This window comes from Hemicordylus capensis, chromosome 1 (assembly GCF_027244095.1).
Source record: "Hemicordylus capensis ecotype Gifberg chromosome 1, rHemCap1.1.pri, whole genome shotgun sequence".
Lineage (NCBI taxonomy): Eukaryota > Metazoa > Chordata > Lepidosauria > Squamata > Cordylidae > Hemicordylus > Hemicordylus capensis.
Genome location: NC_069657.1, coordinates 275,255,506 through 275,277,431, shown reverse-complemented (window position 1 = coordinate 275,277,431; position 21,926 = coordinate 275,255,506). Strand labels below are relative to the sequence as shown.

The following is a 21,926-nucleotide window of genomic DNA, read 5'->3' as shown; positions in this document are numbered from 1 at the left end:
GGAGTGAAGTAGAACAGTGCATTTTATTCACTAGATGTTCAGCTGACAATTATAACAGTAATATATTCGGGTATGCATAAATTAGATGAAGCAAACTCTACATTCATGCCACACTTTTCATATAACCAAAATCTTATTGAGTCTGTACCGAAGTGCTCTCTATCTCTGCTATTCTTTCACATTATACATATATTGTACCTTGACTGGTCCTGCTTCTTCCTCCACTTGATGAATTTTATCTTTAATTGCTTCAAATTTTTGTTCTGCCTCTTGTAGAATAATTTTCAGCTCCTCCTTTTTCTCTGTCTGCTGGAGTAAATCTACCTTAACAGCCTCCATCTTGTTCTCGTTCTCTTGTTTTTCTTCTTCCTGTTAAAATGTTTCCAAATTCAAGATTAACACACATTATTTTCAAGTGTTTAACTTGAAACCTTGCTGAATGCACATTTGGTGTAAACTGTTGAGCTCATTGCTCTATCCCCCCAGCATGAGGCCCAAATGACGCCGCCCACCTTCCTAGCATTTTATCTCTCATTCCTACCAGCCAGAGGAATCCAAGGTTGGGTTAATGTTGTGGTAGTTAAAGGGTACTTTTTGCACATCATTTCCATTTTACATTATTGATAAAAAGGCAGTCTCAAAGATTAATAACCTCACTAGGGTTTGCAAATTTTAGTCTACAGAAACTCATGCCACAACAAACATGTTTAGTCTTTAAAATACCACATGACTCTTTATTGTAATAATTTCAACTCATTAAATTAACATTTGAATGTTCCAAAACAGTGTCTGAAGACATTTATGGGCTGGCAATCCAAGTAAAATAACTGACTGGATGAAGTACTCCCTCTGGTGTGAAGTTTGGACCCAGCTTTGCTCCTGGAGAATTGAGTGGTGGCTGTGGCCAGGAGTGCCTCTGTACAGGTTTGGCTTGTATGCCAACTGCAGCACTTCCTTTGAAAGCTAATCTAGTTAGTACATGTGGACTTTGCTATCCACAGTGCTGCTATTCGAGGTTCTGTGTATCCACTGTCCCAAAATAGGCACCAACCCAGGCATACGTAGAACACGAAGGGTTAGGTTTTGCATATCGACCATGTCAGGGTAGCTGGAAATGATCTCGGAGGTCATTTCCAGTCACCATTTGGGGAGCAGGAGCCATTTTGTGACACATTTTAAAAAAAACACATTTCTGTGATTTTTCAGAGGAAAATTACCAAGTTGGAACTTGTGGGCGGCATTCTTGGAAGGCTGGAAATCCATGGAGCACAGTAGTGCACTTTCCCCCCTTGATGTTCCCCCTTTTTTGCCCTTTCCTCCAGCCACCAGGATCCTATCTCCCATTCCCATTGATACAATGTCCCGCTATCCATGGTTCTGTTATCCATGGTTCCCCCATCTCCCCTGCTAAAACCTAAGAAGGTAGGCTCTGCTGAAGAACCAACACTTGCTCAAGTATGACTGGTGAGTATGTAGGACAGGGCTTCCTTTTTGATGATGCCTAGTCTCTTCCTCTTTTTGGGAGGTTTGTACTGTTGCTACATTCCTCCCAGCTTTGGGGATGGGAGAAATGGAGTGCCAAAGATATAGGATTAATGTTTGCCGAAGACAAACAGGTTGCTCACCTGTAACTTATTATATGTGAGTGATCTGTAGAAATTAATGTACCTGTGCAGGACCTTGCGTGTGGACTATTCAAGCTCCTCATGGTGATCACACATGTTGCCTCACGCTCAGTGTGACTGTTTATTTTGGCAGTTGGAGCGCCCTTTCTTTGATTCCTGGATGACCACCTCGATATGACAGTCATTCCATTAAGTCTTCCATTGCACAGGTAAGTTTTTATCTGTTTACTCACTGCTGCAGGGAGGATGCGAGGGTCTTAAAGGTAAGGTAAAGTGTGCCATCAAGTCGATTTCGACTCTGGGCACCCACAGAGCCCCGTGGTTGTCTTTGGTAGAATACAGGAGGGGTTTACCATTGCCTCCTCCCGCACAGTATGAGATGATGCCTTTCAGCATCTTCCTATATTGTTACTGCCCGATATAGGTGTTTCCCACAGTCTGGGAAACATACCTGTGGGGTTGTACATGATTTCTAGACATTCATAAGACCCTCCAATCCTCTTCACAGCAGTAAGTTGTAAATACCCATAACCAGGATATTTAGCGAGCTTTACCAGGAGGAGGGAGCAGTAAGCTTTTGCAAAATTATCTTCAAGACTCCCTTTCCAAAATTAGCCTCCACATCAGAACATAGGTCAATTGCACAGTGTTTCACAAAAGGTAGCTCAGACAACCATGTTGCCACCTTACAGAATCCTCCATTTGGATTCCTGAGAGATGTGCTGCTGACATTGCATAAGCCCTAGTAGAGTGAGCTCCAATCGTGCATGGTGGTTCTACCTTCTGAACTTTGTAAGCCAAAGAGATTTAGCTGCACCAGCCAATGTGACAGGAGTTGCCTTGATATAGGATGGCTCTTTGACTTATGCTTATAAGGCTACAAAAACTGTTTACTTTTACAATACTCCTTAGGCCTATCCAAGTAAAACAAGAGTGACCTCTGAACATCCAATGCATGTAAAGAAGTCTCCAGAGAGGTTGTATGGTTTCTGGAAAACATAGGCAGCTGTCATGGTGCACACTGGCACCAACAATGTTGAGAAATGTAGCCGGGAGGCCAAGGAAGCCAAGTTCAGGCTGCTAGGTAGCATATTGAAGTCCCAGACCCCCAAGGCAGATTTCACAGAAATACTACCTGTTCCCCGTGCAGGGCCAGTGAGACAAGCAGAGCTGGGGGGTCTCAATGTGTGGATGAAACAGTGGTGCTGGGAAGAGGGGTTTAGACTTTTTGGGCACTGGGATACATTCTTGGTTCAAGTGAAGCCTGTACAAAGAGACAGGCTCTGCTTGAACCAAGATGGAACCAGAGTACTGGAGGTTAAAATAAAAACGGTTGCAGAGCAGCTTTTAAAATGACACCTGGGGGATAGCCAGCAGGAGCTAAGCAGTATCCGGATCGGCAAATGCCGTTCCTTAAAGATGCGAGGGTGTAAATGCAAGGCTGTTAAACCAGAAGGGGACAGACTAGAACCTGATAAAGAGCAGACAGGAGGCTGTGCTAGCTGGTCAAAGAGATCAAATGGCCATATGAAAGGTAGCACATACCAGGTAAGACATTCAGTGTATAGGTGCTTATATGCCAATGCCAGAAGCCTCTGAGCCAAGATGGGAGAGCTGGAGTGCTTAGTTGCTAATGAAAACATAGCTATAGTGGGCCTAATGGAAACATAGTGGAACAGTGAGAACTAGTGGGACACTATTTTATTTATTTATTTTATTGATATAAACTATACAGAAGGGACAGGGAGGGGAGCATTGGGGGTGGATCAGCACTGTATGTTAAAGAATGGATAGAATCCAACAAGCTAGAAAACCTAGGAAGACCCGAGTCTTCCACAGAAACTCTGTGAGTGACAACTGAAGGCCCAAAAAGAAATGTGTTACTAGGGATGTGCTATTGTCCCCCTGACCAAAACACTGACAGTGATTGGGAGTTGTATCAGGGAAGTGTCAAAGAGACACAGAGGTGTAATAATAGGTGACTTAAATTGCCCACACACAGATTGGATAAGTTCACATTCAAGTAATGACAGAGAGGCCGTATTTCTAGATACGCTGAATGACTGTGCCATAGAACAATTGGTCATGGAACCAACCAAAGAGAAGGTGACCTTGGACTTAATACTGAGTAGTGCACAGGGCCTGGTGTAAGCTGTCAGTGTCATGGAACCTTTACACAACAGTGACCACAGTGTGATCAAATTCAGCATATATGCGAGGAGAGAATCAATAAAGAAGTCTAACACAGACACTTTGCATTTCAGAAGAGGAAACTTCTCTAAAATGAGGAGTTTGGTGAAAAGAAAAATGAAAGGGAAAATCATGAGAGTCACTTCATGCCAGAATGCATGGAGTATACTTAAAACCACAATACTAGAAGCACAGTTAGAATGTATACCAAAAAGGAGGAAAGTTATCCCCAAGTCCAGAAGGATACCACCATGGCTAACAAGTAAAGTCAAGGAAGCTATAAGGGGTACAAAACCTCTGTCAGAAATTGGAAGGCCTGCCCAAATAAAGAGACCAGAAAGGAAAAACTCTGGCAGAAGAAATGCTAGGATGTGAGAAGAGTCTGAGGAACATTTAGCAAAAAGGATCAATGGGAATAACAAAAACTTCTTTAAATACATCAGAAGCAGAAAACCTGCCAGGGAGACAGTTGGACTGTTAGATGATGAGGTTGTAATCCTAACAGTAGGAGTTGGAAACTTGAATGGAACCTCCTTCAGCAAGTTTCTGTCCAGAGTCCACTGCCACAGGGAGTGCAGGACTGATGCAGGGATACGCAGGTTAATCTGTTGACTGTCAAGACTGGGTCTGAAAACACAGAGGAACCACAGCTGAAAAGAGCGCACCCTTTGGAGGGCATATTGGATAGTGGCACTGCATGAGCCATACGCCTCAGTAACCTTTGAATTTGATGTGTCTGCTGTACTGGCCTGTCCCAAAAACCTGAATCAAATATTTTATTAACAGGTAACTTTCATTTGGTAAGTATGCCCTTTTTGTCTGTGTATCCAAAATTGACCCAATGTATTGTATCCTTGTCACAGGGTCAAGATGCAACTTCTGGATCCCCAGGACTTCTATTAGATGCAGGACATACTTTATCTGAGAATGTAACTCATTTTCCTCACCTGCTGCCAGGTGCCAATCAAGATAAGGAAATATCGTAATACCTTCTGTTTTCAGATGAGCTATAATTGCGGCTCATGCATTTCATAACAACTCTTGGAGTGACTGATAAGCTGAATGGAAGCACATTGCATTGGTACACTGCACTTCCCACTGTGAACCTTAAATACTTTCTGTGGTTGCTTTGAATGCTTATATGGAAATATGCATCCTTTAAATCCAACCTCCATTCCTCCTTGTAAAGAAGCAGTAGGATACCTTGCAAAGTTATCATATCCAACTTCCTTGTATGGACATATTTATTCAACCACCTCAAGTCCATTATGCGCCAGATTCCTCCATCTCTCTTTGGGATGAGAAAGTAATGAGTGTAGAACCCTTCTCTCTGACATATCCACCATACAGGGGAAATTACACCCTTTCCCAACAAAACATCTACTTCCTCTGTTAGTGTAAGAGTCACGAGTATATTTTAATACCTGCATTAACAGGGAGAGTTTTGAACTCTATTGCATAACCAGTAGTGACAATGCACAACAGCACCATGCAGGTGCATAGTGCACTAGCCTTATAGAAGTGGAGGTTTCTATGGCATCGGTGGAACAGTCAATCCACCAAAGATGCGGCTTGCTTGGCTCCTGTTGCTTACTATGGGAGCTCTGCTGTTTGCCTTTGGACCCATAGCTCTTATGCCAATATTGACTATAGCTAGGGTCTCTTGTAATCTTTCCTTTCAAATGGCTTAAAGGACTATCGCTGGTGGTTAAAGGGATTATAGTAAGATGAATGATTGTGTACTAGAAGATGTACATGTTTTCACAGTATACTTTAGATTTTTTAAATGTCTCCATCATATTGTTAGTCTTCTCACTGAACAAGCCCTTTCTGTCAGAGGGAAGGACCTCAGTTTTCTCCTTCACATCCAACTGCAGGTTTGCAGAACAAAGTCATTCATGTCTTCTCAACAAAACAGCAGTTGCCAATGACCCTGACTCTGCCACTGCCAAATGCTTTGCTGAGCTAAGATGGGTTATATTTGTGGACTTAGCAAAATGTATCCTTGAACTTCTGACAGAATTTCTCTGATAGTCCCTTTATGTCCTGGTGCAAATTTTCCCAGATTGAATGGTGGAACTTGGTCATATTATTTTTATCTATCTATCTATCTATCTATCTATCTATCATTTTATATCCCGCTCTTCCTCCAAGGAGCCCAGAGCGGTGTACTACATACTTGAGTTTCTCTTTCACAACAACCCTGTGAAGTAGGTTAGGCTGAGAGAGAGTGACTGGCCCAGAGTCACCCAGCTAGTCCCATGGCTGAATGGGGATTTGAACTCTGGTCTCCCCAGTCCTAGTCCGGCACTCTAACCACTACACCACGTTGGCTCTTATATGATCCATTTTGCAGCCCTCCTTGTCTACTGGCACAGAGTAGTGACGGCCAGACTTGCTGGAAGTTGCATAGTCTATCACTAACGAGTCGGCATGGGATGTTTCAAAAGGAAAGAGCCATCCTCCTCCTGTAAAAGCCTAACCTTAGAGGTTGGAGTTGCAGTAATCAGTACATCCCATGCTGACTGTGCAGCCTTTCTAATGGCAGAGAATAGATAGAGCAACTGGTTATGCAGAGTGAGATGCTGCCATAAAGTCAAAAAGGGTATTTAATTTCTGAGGTCTGCTTTTTAAACTCTAGACCTAAAACTTTAGCCATCTCCGACACCTGCATGTGATACGCATTCAACTCCTCTGCGTGGGAGATTGAAGGTCCAGATAGTACATTTTCATCCGGAGACAGGTCAGAAGGGTGTTCAGTTGCTGCCGACTCAACATCGGAAGCAGAGGAAAACGTATAATCCTCTTCAGAGGAGGGTTTCTCCTCTTCTTAAATTGCCTGAGTAGATTTATGTGAAGCACACTTATCCTGCACATGGCTGGTCTCCTCAGGGACCACCAGCACATCCTTAGCAGGTGTAGTAGAACTCTGTGAAACAGCAGTTGATGTAGTCAGAGACTTTAAGGAAAAATAGGGACCTGCAGCTGCAGCAGGGATTTTAAACAGAGTTTCTCCCTTTTGCCCCAGGAGTGCAGATGGAGCTGTGCCACTTTCACTGACTGAAGCTGGTCACTCCTACCATCTCCCATTCTCTCTAAGGAAGCAGACCTGTGTTTTTCCACAGTCATCATCATAGTCATATGGTAAGCCTGGTGACACAGTGCAATGATATTACTGGACCCTAGTTGGCTTTCCACTGCAGCTGTGGTGGTGAGAACAGCCCAGCCATGCAGGTGAATCCCAGTAACCCGAACAGCTGCAGAGATGTAAGCACTGTGTAAAAGTACTGTGTGCATCACTCGATGCAGAGGAATGACCGAAATGCTGGGTAGAGAGTAATGTTTAGCTGAAAACAGAGAAGTTGTCTTAGGAACAGGAATGACATCCTCCTCAACATCGTTCTCCATATCCAGGCCTTGACTTAAAGATCCTCTAAATGATGAAGCCAATGGAGTGCTTTCAGTAGAAACTAACAGAGAAAACAAGGAATAGATTTAGACCAATGTCCTCTCCTGCTAGAATTTCCTCCTCCACATCGACAGAGAAGGACATATTTGTGAATAAGACTCTCCTCCTTTGATATTGACAGATCCATCAATGGTGATAGGTGTCTTGATGCAGTCTCTGTCAGGGTTGGCACGAGGTCTGAAGCTTGCTCTCTCGACACCAAGGTCGATGTCCACTTTGATGTTGACAGTGAAGTTGCTGGCAATCTGGCCACAGCAGCTGATTCCTTCAACAGTAAAGTCGATGTTAATGTCTGTTTCAACATCCGACAGCAGGGATGCCTGCACCACAGGTGTTTGAACCTCTGACGAGGACAGTGTTCGAAGAGTCAACTTCAATGCGGAGGCATCCAGCGACTCGAGGGGTTTCCATTTCTTTGATGTTGATTCTGAAAGTAGTTCCTCTCTGAGGACCTCTTCTTTTTCTTATGTTTCCTCTGGTGATTCCCCGAGGCAGAATCTTTCGAGACCTCCACTAGGCATTCAAATATATACTCCCCTAATGTCGAAGCTCCACTTGACATCTATGATTTAGAAGGTTTCAACACTGATGTCGATACCGACAGCAGTGACTGTGGAGATTCTGGTATCGTCATTGGGGGGCAAAGCAGTTGCTCATACAAAGCTGCCCTGGGTAAGTGCCCGGCTTTTTAAGGTTTGGAAAGAGAAGGACATGCAAATTCATGAGGTCCTGCACAAGAACAGAACCCATGCTTATGAGCAATCATCTTCATTACAGTCATAGACCAGCATAAAATACAGGGGATTATTACACAGTGCAAAGTGTAATGTGTAATTATATGTTAAAGGGACTATGGAAACATTAAAAAGCATTTAAACGCATAAAATAGCATTAAAAAGCATATAAGACATAAAAGGTAAAAAAGGATAAAAAGGGATAAAAGTGGCTGCCCCACTTCTTTGGAATTCTCTTCCCCTTCAGATTCGTCTAGCCCATTCCTTACTGACCTTCAAATCTCTATTGACGTCTTTTCTTTTTCACCAGGCTTTTGCCCTGTAGCTTACTTCATTTGTTTTTTGTTAGTTACTTTAGTTTTAAATTTACAATGTAATTTTTATTGTTGCCTTGTTTGCATGTTTTTGTGCACCACCCAGAGTCTTTGGAGTGGGCAGTATATTAAATGTTTCAAACAAACAAACAAACGGCACAAAGAGGCATAATTGCATAAAAGCCCAAGTGATAAATACAGCAAGATTATATAACTATATATAAAATGCGCAAAGCTATAGTACAAAAAGTGGGAGGAGCATAAGTCTTTCGAATGGTGTGCTGTGTTGGATGAGCGCATTGTAGCATGCAGGAGGCAGCAGAAGATCAGCATAGGGCTGCTTGGACCTACTGCTTACCAGCATCCGATGGATTTTGGACGCTGCTGCAAAGAAGCTGGCAAAACTGTATGTAATAGTGGGCTTAGAGTCAAAGCAGCATAGAGATACAGATATGGCTCGAACGTCCTGGGTACTTGCATAGCAATGGGTGGATAAAGGAAGAGTGGATGTCTATGTAATACAAACAGTGAAGTAGGACATGCTCAATTGTTTCAATCTGCCCGGAGCTGCAGGGCATTGTCGCTCTGTCAGTGGGATCTTTTTGAAACGGCCTTCAAGCACAGCTGAGGGGAAGGCATGACAACATTCCAAGGTGAATGTCGTCCTATGCTTTGGGACTTCCAATTGAGTAAGATATGAAGCCAGGGAGGGTGAATATGTAACATATGTTTTTCACTAATGAGAAAATTCGGGACCCTGCTTAAATCAGTGTGGCACTCTATATCCATTATACACCGTTTGATATAAATTTTGGCCTGATCATAGCCCATATTAGGTGGAATCAAGGGGGAAAGGCCCAAGGGCGCTATTTTTGTCTCAACTGACCATTTCCATTTAGATTGGTGAAAGGATAAGGTTAAGGGAGCAAGACCAACAAGGTGAAAGGATAGTCTGAGCCAATAGCTGAGAATGGCCTCCCACAACCTGGCCTCCACTTTGATCAGGTCTGTCTCCAAGCACAGAGTGGCATCAGAGACACATCTTGGAGGACTGGAATTTAGATTGCAAGCATTCCAGTGGGGCCCCAGGCTTATGAATGTCCAATGGGTCACACTATAGATCTGTCCATTTAACCAATTCTTCGGGAATGACAATTGCAAGTCTCTGTTTACTGATTTTACAGTCTTTTTTTTTTTTTAAGTGTTTTAACTGTACTCTGGAACACACAAACACACCCCTATCTCTCAGAGAAGGAGATTTTTTTTTTGACAATTTCCCTTCCCTCTGCAGCCACTTATGTCTCCCCAAAATATGTTCTTGAGGACTGTGGCACAGGGTCAGTTTTAGGAGCCATAGGGAGCTGCAGGAGGAGAATCAGCAAAAATCATGCACATCCCTTGCACGACAGAAAACCCTGGCACATTGTTGCAGGGTTAATCTGGATGTTGGCCAGTGACATTAGATTCTTAGAAATCTCACTGACTCTCATGATGAAGGTTATTCACCATCACCAGCTCAGTAACACAGAATTATGATACAGAAATATTTATAAAAGTTAGGAAATGTCAAAACAATTCTTACTAATGTAGAGATGACCACTGATTGGTGTTCTTCTACATTCTCAAGATCTGTAATTTCTAGAGTTATTCTTCTCATATCTACCTGAAATGTCAGTGAGGGGAAAAAGTTATTTGTTAGTAAAGTTCATGCCCCTCCGCAAAAATCGCTTCAACACAGACATTTAACATTTTGTATTATTATGGATAAGCAGCCCTAAACTATTTTCAAATTATTGCTTTGCAATAATTACCTATATAAATCACCTGGGGGGAGGGGACTGAGCATCGAAGAAGAAATCAGAGCTATCAGTCTGATGGAGCTCTACAGATGACTACTATAATTTCTTGAGCACCATTCACAAGTTATGTTCAAACAATCAGAATTTATTAGTCTGATGATTTACTATGCCCAGTCCTGTGTATACAATGAATGCATATAGGATGGAGGCAGGCTTCCCCATCATACATGTGTTCAAATGCACATCCAGAATATGTGTATGCAATGCTCCACATAACTAGAAACACTAGTTGTAGATATCTGAATCCATGTATAGCATAAGGCAGAGCCTGCAGCCCGCACCATATATGCAGAGGGCAGGGCATAACTTTGAACAAGACTTTGGTGCATTATTTATATCAAGGGGTGTAGCAAGGTTGGAGTGGCCCTGGGACAAAAAGTGAAGAAGGGTCCCTGCTCTCCCCCCGCCCTTCTTCAGGGAGGCACAAGGAAGAGAGCAGAGAGCAAACTGTCACCCAACTGGTGGGGGGAGGGCCTCTCTCAGAGGTCCAGGGACATTTGTTCCCCATTGTTCAAATGTAGCTGTGCCCCCATTATAGTGGTAGTTCCATACAAGTAGGCTCAGCATCGATATGATAAGGGTAGACATTTTTCCAAACTACAGCTCGCTCTTGAAACTGAGATCACTCAGAGCCTTCTGAATTATTTAATAAACTATTTCTTTAATTTCATTGTGTCCCTTGTTTGAACGTTACTTCAGCTTATGGTAGTGGAAAGGACTACATGAGGATGTGATTAATATATAGTGTGGATTCAACCTAGTGACTGGATGAGGTAACTTTCCAGCCACATGATTCTGTTTTTGCTCCTCACCAGTCATGCTAAGTATCACAAGGTAACATCTAGAATAGATTAAAGTTTTCAACATCATAATATGTTGAAGTTCAGGGTATATGAGAGTTACAGCTGAGCCAAATTGTGTGCATTTCTATGATCACATTTTTGAAACTGCCTATTTTAGGTGCTGAAGCTTTGCTAAGAAACTTGTGATGGACAAGCTCTAGCCTTGGAAAGGCAGAAATCATCTGTTTTCTTCTCCTCCCAAAATCAGGGAAATTACCCTCCTTTCCCCCAAAACACCCTGCCAGCCAGCCCTCATCCTTAAACAAGTCCCTCCCTCCCCTTTACTAATTAGTCTCCCAGGGTGAGAAGCAGCAGCATCAACATCCCTTTCATGGACCTCAAGTGTAAAAAGACACATCAAGAGAAGATCTGTTCCTGCCACGTGCAGAAGGGAAGGACAGACAGGTGAAGTCGTCTTTTCCCAGTACTATTGCAAATGCAAGTCTTATTACACAGGACAGGTCAGTGAAGAGACACCACCTTAATACTGCTCACCCTTGGGGATCTGTAATTAAAACTAGTTGTTCAAGGAGGTGGAGTGCTGGAAGGGGAGGTGATGCCAGTGAATTTCTCTAAACGGGAAGAGTTCGTTTCTTTTTTGGAATTAGAATTGCCCGAGTTCTCAAAATTACTTCCTCTGAAAACAAAACTTACAGAATTTCACCAATATCACTACAGCAAATCGTACAATATATACCTGTTGGTGATGTTTTTGGTTTTGCATCTTGTGCATTTCAGGGTTTAAAAGAGGATATTTTGATGCTTTTTAGAACCAAAAATGCCTTAACACCAAGAAAAGGAAAAAAGATTGGTAATACTGTATGGTAAAAAATATTAACATACACTTGACCAATTAGAATTATTTTCCAATGTGACAGGTACTTCCTAACAATTTCTTACTTTTAATTTCTTTTGGTGATGAAGATGATCAGTAAGGAGGCGGTCATTATTTCTTATGTCATGGCCAAGGCAAGTTATTCGTTCCTGAAGTCTTAATAGATTGCCTTTTTTGATTTCAACTTCTTTCTTCAAGTGACTTCAGAAACAAAGCAATAGACATTTAACACCAAAACATGTTTTCCAATTAGAACACTAAAACAGAAGAACTAAACTGAACCAGTACAGCAATTCTCATCTCTCTTGGAGAAAATGATGGAATTAATACTTACCTTATGTCTGCCTCCACATCTCTGCTGAGGAATCTGGATCTGGTATATTCACAAGAATAATAACGTCGCTCAAACACTTGGTCACCATCAGCAGTAAAAGCTTCTCTACAATTTTTTGGAGGCCTGTTTCTCTGCATTACTTCCCGAGCTTCACTATTATTCTTGGGAAAAGAACACAAAAAGTAGTTTCTTCAGTCCTGTATTACTTGGGGTTTTCAAGAAAATATTTTAGAAGGAACTTGATCTTTGAATTTCAAACATAATACATTAACGTGACCATTACAATCCTTTCACCCCACTTCCACAATTATCCTTTAAAATATGCTGCTTGAAGGCAAGTAGGCACATTCCAATACCCTTTTTTGCAGGTCTACATCCATCTTTCAAGAAGGAACCCCTCCTCTCATGGATATTCATCATGTACACCCTCCCCCGCACACACAGACGCTGTAACAGCAACTGGGGAGCCAGTTTTAAATTAATGTAGGCCTCAGTCTCTGCCTCACCAGAACACACAAAAGCCTGCAAGTCTAATTTTTATAACAGCCTCCAATGCTCGCTTTCCAACATAACTTGCCAGCTAATATGAGAAACTTCGGCCACTGCAAATAAGTTCTGGGCAATACAGCAATAGAATCTACATTCTAGTTAACAGTGGGTGAACTGAACGGTCACAGAAAGATAAATTACATGGTTTACATGCACTCCGTGTATGACAGTTAATGCTTACTTTGATCAGTAGAACCGATTCTATGTTCCTCATGTCAATTAAACAATTGGCAACTACTGCATTATCAATGTCTAATGCGTTCAAGACTGATGGGAAGTTGTTACAAACAACTGCCCTAAAAGAAGAGTTAAAGAAATAATGCACATTTTAAATTGTGACAGTGAAATATGCAGCATTACAAAATAGGCACAGCTACAAAATATTTCAATTTTTACATTTTCATAAACTTGAGAGCATCTGCCATATTTGCAAGAAGCCACTTAATGTAAAACACTGGATTCTAACCAATCAGCTCAGAGAGAACGATTTCCAAAAGTGTAGCAGTATTTGTGGGTTTACGCTGAAATAAACTGCACTGAACTCAGAAGAAATAATTTCCGGGGGGGGGGGGAGAGAGTGTGTGTGTGTGTGTGTGTGTGTGTGTGTGTGTGTGTATGTGTGTGTGTGTGTGTGTGTATGTGTATATATATAATTAATTGCAGTTATAGATACTACTCTTTAATATTTAGAAGACAGACTATCAAAGAATTAAGAAATTCAACTATGTTCACAGATTTGGAAAAAATGTATTCAGTCCCACAATCCTCATCTGTAGTCAGACTATGAATTACAATACAGATAAGCTTATTAACTAGAGCTTACAGAACTGTTTTGGCAAAAACGGAGGACCTTTGGAAAAAACCTCGCCCTAGTTTTTGTTGTTGTAGTTGTTTACATTGATGCTATCACATTTCATGATCCTACAGCTGGGTTCCCAGGAGCCTCAGCTTTTCTTTCTTTCTCTAAAAAAACAACATAGCTTTGTCATGAGTCCAATCAGAATTGAGACAATGCTTCCTCACTCTCATGACTTCTGGAAATGACCAAGTGGCAGCTGTCAGCTGTTAAAAGTTGCCAGGAGCACAATCTGCCCCTTAGCTCCTTGGAGGAAGGAGCGTGATACAAATGCAAATAAGCTGCCATCACTGGCAAATTTGCCACTGGCCACCAGCGTTCCCTATAAGGGGTGTGCGCATGCTCACACTTGTTTGGATGTCCGCTCAGTCAATTTTAGATCCCATTCAGGTTGAATCAGGAAAGCCCCACTCTAAATTCACATGTGCACACACTGCCTTGATACTGCTGCCAAGAATAAAACTCATTCCGCACACAGATGAAAAAAATCAGAGAGAACACTGCCGGCCACTCCATCTTACAGAGCCCAAAATTGCTGAAATGCTTCCCTGTCTTCCCAACATGCAAAACTGGTGGAGAAACTGAGGAAGGTATTTTGGCTCAGCCTAATTAAAAGCTGGCACTGAAGCATCTACACATTTTAACTATAATGCAACAGTCCACTTAAAAAGATTTTTTACAGACATGCAAATTAGGTTCCATATCAAAGTTAGTGCTCACCTTTGGCTTACATCATAAACATGATTCTGAAAAGCATTGACGATTATTTGAGGACGACCACCAGCACAGAATTTTGACATTAATACCTGCAACACTCTTTCATCACTATGATTATCACACCAAAATGCTTGAACGAGGCTTTTTAAACATGCCTCAACAGCCAGAGCAAGTTCAGCATCTTTCAGATGAATAAAAGCACCTAAATACAAGAAACAGTGTACAGTGTCAAACTATGTAAACTCTTCCAATTGTGGTATCAGTTATACTGAACATTGCAGAGCTTTGAATTCCTCTTCTTACAACACAGAAGGCATCTTCCTTTTCTAGTATATTTGATCTCCCCAAATGAATGAAATTCCAATACTAATGCTAAGACCAGTCTGCAAGCTCCCTCCCTGCAAGGCTAAATTAGGAAAGCCACCTCACAACATTAGACAAGAAAGGAATGTTGGTACTCACCATGAAGGTTTCTTCTTGTTGGTGTTCCTCGTTCCTCTGCAGTGGAATGGTGAAATGCTCGTTCCTCTGCAGTGGAAGGGGATGAGAATGCCAGGGGAGCAAGCGCCAGGCAGCAGGTGGGACATGATCTCCACCCCCTGACCCCCAGATCCTCTTTCTGATTGGTTGGCTTTCCATTTGTTCCTTTTGGCCCCCTTCAGCTCTCTGGTTGGTACATATGTTGTCTCATGTTGGGGCTGATTTTTTTTTCCTGAGTTTGAGCTGTTCAATAGAACTAGAAGAAACCACCCACAAAGGGTCTATTTGAGGTTTCTTCAAATTTTAATCCTACTGCCTCTTGGAGCATGTGCATGGGGATAACCCACAATGGGTGACCTCCTACACCAGCAGAGAAGCCAATCCTTACCAAAAACAAAACCAAACCCAACACATGCCATATTACTTGTTTGGTCTGTGAATGACTTTCAGGCTGTCTCCATGTACCATCCTTTTCTAATTACACAGAAAGCATACACTAATCTCCCCTGTATCTTTTTTACATAGGAAATTTAGGGGCTCAAGCTAGATGGTATTTTAAGTAAATACTATGCAGCTGTGTGCTAGTATATTATCTGTGAAATAGTGAGGCTTCAATCTAGATTGGGCTGGAGGGTAGACTTTGACTATTTGTTCCTGCCACAGTCTAGATGTGGATTGCTCCCCACCCCACACATGCGATTTAACAAAGAACAAGCAAGCACGCAGCTGCATGGCATGTGCTTAAAGCAATATGTACTTTGGCCCTTTTCCAGTGTCAAGGACACAATTTTTGAGGGCCAAGAGAGCATAATTTTAATCAGCACAAACTCCATGGACACAAATGAAGACATACAAATATTAAGTTTGCTATATCAGGTTTCGTTTGCAAAATATTAATATTTTCCAATCCATTACCCTAGTTTACCGGCCAAGATTTATTTAATTTATTTAACACATAGAATTTTAATAGGTTACCTAGGGGTCCTATTGGTTTGTACTTAAACTGTCCCTGCTGATGAGCGTTTTCAATTGCTTGAATGAGGTCTGGAATACGTGGTCCAAATCTTTTCAGTCTATTTGTTTTACTCTCCATCAACTCTTTTAGCTGTCGTTGCTGGAAATCCAGATTGTGTTTCAATTCACCTTCTTCCTTCCTAAAACAGACAAACAACTAAAATATAATTCACAAGGACTACCGTATGTTCACACATACAGCCTGCAAGGCATATAATTTTTGCTTTCCAGCAAGGGGAGGGGGGGATATCCAGAGTTATTTTTACATAGTACAACACAGACTCTTCTCGTCCTGTTCCCATCCGACTCGCAGCTCCAGCACCTATGCACCTGGCCTGGCTGCTCCAGCATGAAATTCTTAGCTTCCCATCCCTATTGCCCACCTGCCGCCTCCTCGGTCAGTCCTTAGTTTCCCATCCCCATCCTTCCAGCAGTCAAGCAGGCAAGTAGCAAAAATGGGGCACATTCTGCCTCTTCCTTGCCCGGCTCCTATTGGTCCTCAGGAGCTGCTGGGAGTTGAGGTCTGAAAGTCTCCTGACAGCAATGCACCCGATTGCATTTCCCAACAGCCTTTGCCCTGGACTGCCCTTCCGTCTATCACAGCTGAGGCAAAGGGGGTGTGTGTGTCTTCTGGAGTTGGCTACCCTCTGTAGCAAGCAGAAGACAACTCATCAGTAAAGCCGCTGGGTGTGGGCTTTCCATCTGACTTTTAGCAATGACGCTAATGAACTGTGAGCTCTAGGCAAATGCAGGCTCTTCCTGTGGACAGGGTATATACGCAAAAATGCGGTATTCAATTCTATCACTCGAAGTGGGTTTTCTCACACAATCCGATTCACTGTGTCACATACTACAATGTCCAGAAATATTTTAAAGTTAAAATCAGACTTGCAAAGCCATTAACCATTTATGACGGGCAACCACGTATCAGCAATTCTTCCTTCTCTAGAGGAAACTTCCATAACCATTTTTTTAAATTGAGAGGGGCAAGTGTGATGTTCTTCCACGCATGCAGAAAAATAGCAGAGAACTAAAATGACCCCCTCCTCCTACAAAACTTCCCAGGAAAGAGCATATGCATACTTCCCTCACATCATATTAGGAAAGGAGAGCTGGTCTTGTGGTAGCAAGCATGACTTGTCCCCTTAGCTAAGCAGGGTCCACCCTGGTTGCACATGAATGGGAAACTTGATGTGTGAGCACTGTAAGATATTCATCTCAGGGAATGGAGCTGCTCTGGGAAGAGCATCTAGGCTCCAAGTTCCCTCCCTGGCATCTCCAAGATGGGGCTGAGAGAGATTCCTGCCTGCAACCTTGGAGAAGCCACTGCCAGTCTGTGTAGACAATACTGAGCTAGATGGACCAATGGTCTGACTATGTTCCTATCAGGGGAACCATCCCTGTAAACAAAGGACAGCAAGCAGGCTCTAGGTTTGGATCAAATAGGGGAATTTGTGGATTAAGTAGGAAAAATAAAAATTCAACAAATATTCATGACATCAACAAACTGAATAATCAACCAGAGTTGCATCTGGATAAACTTACCTAAGTCTAGCAGAATCTTCCTTGTATTTATCTATAGCGTGTTCAAACTGTTTTATCTGCTGGCCAACTGATTCATCTTGATCATGTAGTCTCTTTAACTGCTCTTTCAACTGGTCAGATCTTCTCTGTCTTTCCATCTTCTCAGGCTCAGAAGTATGATCAGCACTGCAACGTTACACAAACCACAGATTTTGCTAAAGCATTGATTTGGGAAAATATCTGATACTAGCTGATCCGGTGCAGAACATCCCCTAGTTCGCCACCGCCACTTTCTCCCCCCCGCCCCCGCTTTTTTGCCTGCCTGCCTGTCGTCTTCTTCTTCTGTCCCTGCCTTCCTGCTGCCGTCATCCTCTTCTTACCGGCCTGCCACCCCCATCTTCTTCTTTTGTGCTGCCTGCCCTGCCGCTGCCATTTTCTGGCTGCCCATTGGTCAGCCAGCTGCCGCCGCCGCCATTTTCTTCCCTCCCACCCATCCCATGGTGATCCTGCAGCTCTCCAAACTCCCACAAGAGCTGCCATGCATGGGATTAGCCACAGGTACATCTTAGAGAATTAAATATATAGATATATATAGACAGAGAGATGAAGAATTAGACATGTATTCACATCAACAGCACTTTAGGGTTATCTTCCTTTTACACAGCTTTTACTTACATACTATGAGTAAAACTAACATTAAATGGCCGCAGCGCTCTCTCCTTTCTCCACATTTGAAACAGGGTAACAAAAATAAGAAGCAAAAGTGATTTTAGAGCTGAATCTACACACACACACACACACACACACACACACACACCCCACATTATAATGGCCATCAAATGACAACAGGTTATATCTTCACACCTGCTTGGAAATAAAGAATTACAAATTCTACAGTTATTTAATATAGCATCATCAGCATACATGATATCTTATATCATTACACTGGCAAGGAACTAACAATCTAAAACAGACAGTAGGAAAGACAGAGGGCACCAAAAGATTGCTGATTGGAGAAGCAAAGAAATAATACTATATGAAGGCAGAACTGCCAGATTAAATAAGGAAAAGGGGGGAGGGGCGGAAACTAGAGAGTTTGGATTCCGCTCTCCTCATCAAAATCCTGGCAACTGAGTGAAGCTTACAGTGGTGTTACCCTTGTAGTAATCACTATTAAGGACTACAGGAGAGTTATTGCCTAGCAAAGCAAAAGGAATGTTTCCTAAAACAAGAACCTGGAGTTTGCACTTCCGTGAATATTCATATGCGTTTTTCCTACGGAATCATCTGTTTGGACCAGCACACATTCTACTGACCATGCAAGGTAAAGGTGACAGAGCTAAAACAGAGAAGGCCTCTCTTTTTCCTGTTTGCAAACCGAAGGACTTTTTTATTTGGCCTTTGATTCTTCTAAAGTTTTCCAGAAGGATTACCTACTGAACAATCCAAGATAAATCCAATATGTGCTTTATTGACTACAGAATAAATGATTTTATTCTTGTAATCCTGGCCATTGGCTATACTAATAACGACTACTAGACTACAGAAAAGCCTTTGATTGCATCAACTATGTCAAGATGTGAAATCTCCTTAGGAAAATGGGTGTCCCAGAACATCGCATTGTTCTCATGAGAAACCTATACACAGGACAGGAAGCCACAGTGCAGATGGTACATGGTAAAAACAGACTGGTTCCAGATCGGCAAAGGAGTAAGACAAAGGAGAAAGACTTATAAGAAAGTAAGACTTTCTCCTTATTTATTCAACTTATATGCTGAAAATATACTGAGAGAAGCTGGATTGGAAGAAGATGAGTGTGGTTTTAAAGTTGGAGGAAGAAACATCAATAAATGCACTACACTGATGACACCACTCTTACAGCTGAGCATGCAGATGATCTGCAAGCTCTAGTAATGAAAGTCAAGGAGCACAGTGAAAAAATGGGACTATGACTAGATATATAGAAGACTAAACTAATGACAACGGGTATAGCAACCAGTCCCACAATTGATAACGAAGACATTAATGAAGTGGTGGATAGCTTCTGCCTTTTAGGATCAACCATCAACAGTCAAGGATCCAGCAACCAAGAAATACACAGCAGACTAGCACTTGGTAGGGTTGCAATGAAGGCCTTGGAAAGGATATTTAGATGCTGTGACGTGTCTACACCTACAAAGATTAGAATCATTTGGACATTCTATGGATGCGAAAACCAGACTTTGAAGAAGCAAGATAGAAAAAGTATTGACACTTTTGAACTTTGGTGCTGGAGAAGACTTTTGAGGATACCATGGACAGCCAGGAAAAACAAACAAATGGATCATAGAACAAATTTTCACTTGAGGCACAAATGACCAGGTGGAAACTATCATACTTTGGACACATTATGCGAAGATCCAGTTCCCTTGAGAAGTCCATAATGCTGGGGAAAGTTGAAGGAAAGAGGATGACCAGCAGCAAGGTGGATGGAATTGATTACGACAGCAATGAATGCAGCTCTGAGAGACCTTAAAGGTCAAGACAGATCATCCTGGAGTAAATCTATCTATGTTGTTGCTAATATTCAATACCGATTTGATGGCACTTCATCCATCCATGATAAATGACTAGAACAAAATTAGGGTGAGTGTACTTTATTAAAATCAGTAAACTTAGACACATTACAATATCTGTCACCCTAATGGTGATTCACAAGCCCTGGTAACATTTACAGAGAAAAACACTCTCCTCTGGCACAGGATTGATTGATTGATTTTTACATTTCTATACTGCCTTTCGTTAAAAGAAAACCCCAAGGCGGTTTACAAAAATTAAAACATACAATAAAAAGCAATAAAAATATCAAGCAATAAAAACATCAAGCTAAAAACATATAAAACAGGGATAAAAACAATACAACAGATAATAACACACAGAAGCAGCAGTAAAAACAATCATGTAAAAGCCTGGGTAAAAAGCCAAGTCTTTAAAAGCTTTCTAAAAGCCGTGATGGAGTCTGAGGAACGAATGGCCACTGGGAGAGCATTCCAGAGTCTAGGAGCAGCAACAGAGAAGGCCCTGTCCCAAGTGCACGACAGCCGGGCCTCCCTCATTGTTGGCACCCGGAGCAGGGCCCCCTCAGATGTCCTTGTCAAGCGGGCAGCAACCCTTGGGAGCAGGCGGTCCCTCAAATACCCCGGGCCCAAACCGTTTAGGGCTTTAAAGGTCAAAACCAGCACCTTGAATTGGACCCGGAAACGAACCGGCAGCCAGTGCAGCTCTTTCAAAATGGGAGTGATATGGTCCCAACGGGCAGCTCCGGATACAACCCTCGCTGCCGCGTTTTGCACTAGATGCAGTTTCCGGATATTCTTCAAGGGCAGCCCCACGTAGAGCGTGTTGCAGTAATCCAGCCGTGACGTGACTAAGGCGTGGGTAACCATGGCCAGATCTGCCTTCTCGAGAAAGGGACGCAGCTGGCGCACCAGCCGAAGCCATGCAAAGGCACCCCTGGCCACTGCCTCCACCTGAGCTTCCAAAAGCAGAGCCGGGTCCAGTAGTACCCCCAAGCTGCGTACTTGCTCCTTCAAGGGGAGTGCAACCCCATCCAGAACCGGTAAAATCTCCTCATCCCGACTGGCTCTCCTACTGACCAACAGTACCTCCGTCTTATCCGGATTCAATTTCAGTTTGTTAGCCCACATCCAACCCATCACGGCCTCCAGCCCCCGATTCAGGACATCCACCAACATTTAGAAGTGTCTTAGGCCAAACCATTTAAAATCAGGCAGAGATGGTGGGAAAGAAAATGCTTGTGGTAACACAAAGGCCTCCTGCATCTTGCATAAAGACAGCTTATTTCTCTAGCCCCATCCCACATTTTTGGAACCAGACCATCAGGAGCTAGTGCAGATATAAGGCTGTCCAGTAAGGGGACCCTGAGAGCTTCCATACACATTAGGTATGCTCTTTTGCCCTGTAGGTAAACTGGTTTGCTTGAGAGAAATGTTAACAGGCTCTTTTGTTGTTGCCTTTGGAAAAACTGTCTTTGCCCCACTGGGAGATAGTTCTTGGACCACAAATATACATACTTCTATTCTAGCAGCCGTACAGAAAAAAGCAGGAAAATTTTAAGCTTGGAGGTAACTCTTTTGTCCTTTCATTGACAACACACACTCCTTCTGAATGATGCAGGAATGAACTGAAGCAGAAACAAGTTCTGGCTGAATTCAGCTCTCTCACTAGACATCCCATTAGCCAGACACATTAACCCATTAGTCAGATTCAACTTCTGAGATGGAAGGGTCCAAATTAGGCCTTCACAACATATGGGCCGCGAGGCCTTTTATCTTGGCCCGAGGGGCCATTGCGCCTGCCTCCCACTGCTGCAAACCTCCGTGTTTGTTGGCTTTTTAATTCCAATTCCAGCCGCCACGCAGCTGAGTGGATGGTGGGTGGTGGTGAGCCAGTAGTACTTCTACCCGCGCCCCCCATTTGGCCCAGAGCCTCTTCCCAACAGCAAGGTACACTTGCGCAGTTATGAAATCATTGCAAGCCTGTGGCACTGCCTCCTATGAAAGCCTGGGTTTTTAACCCAACCTT

General features: G+C 42.7%; 1 protein-coding gene across 5 annotated transcripts in view; it reads right to left on the bottom strand.

The window, feature by feature from the left end:
- Positions 1 to 21,926, bottom strand: part of LOC128340342 (structural maintenance of chromosomes protein 6-like) — a 70,689-nt gene that overhangs the window by 20,293 nt on the left and 28,470 nt on the right. For all 5 annotated transcript variants that reach the window (XR_008313630.1, XR_008313629.1, XR_008313631.1 and 2 more), the window contains 8 exons: positions 17,364 to 17,528; positions 15,780 to 15,958; positions 14,328 to 14,526; positions 12,933 to 13,047; positions 12,203 to 12,363; positions 11,934 to 12,069; positions 9,915 to 9,995; positions 199 to 369 (listed from right to left, as the gene is read on the bottom strand). Coding sequence is in view for 2 of the 5 variants with exons in the window: in XM_053285335.1 (XP_053141310.1) it covers positions 199 to 369; positions 9,915 to 9,995; positions 11,934 to 12,069; positions 12,203 to 12,363; positions 12,933 to 13,047; positions 14,328 to 14,526; positions 15,780 to 15,958; positions 17,364 to 17,528 (1,207 nt within the window). In the remaining 3 variants the exon portion in view is untranslated. The remainder of the gene's footprint in view (positions 1 to 198; positions 370 to 9,914; positions 9,996 to 11,933; positions 12,070 to 12,202; positions 12,364 to 12,932; positions 13,048 to 14,327; positions 14,527 to 15,779; positions 15,959 to 17,363; positions 17,529 to 21,926) is intronic.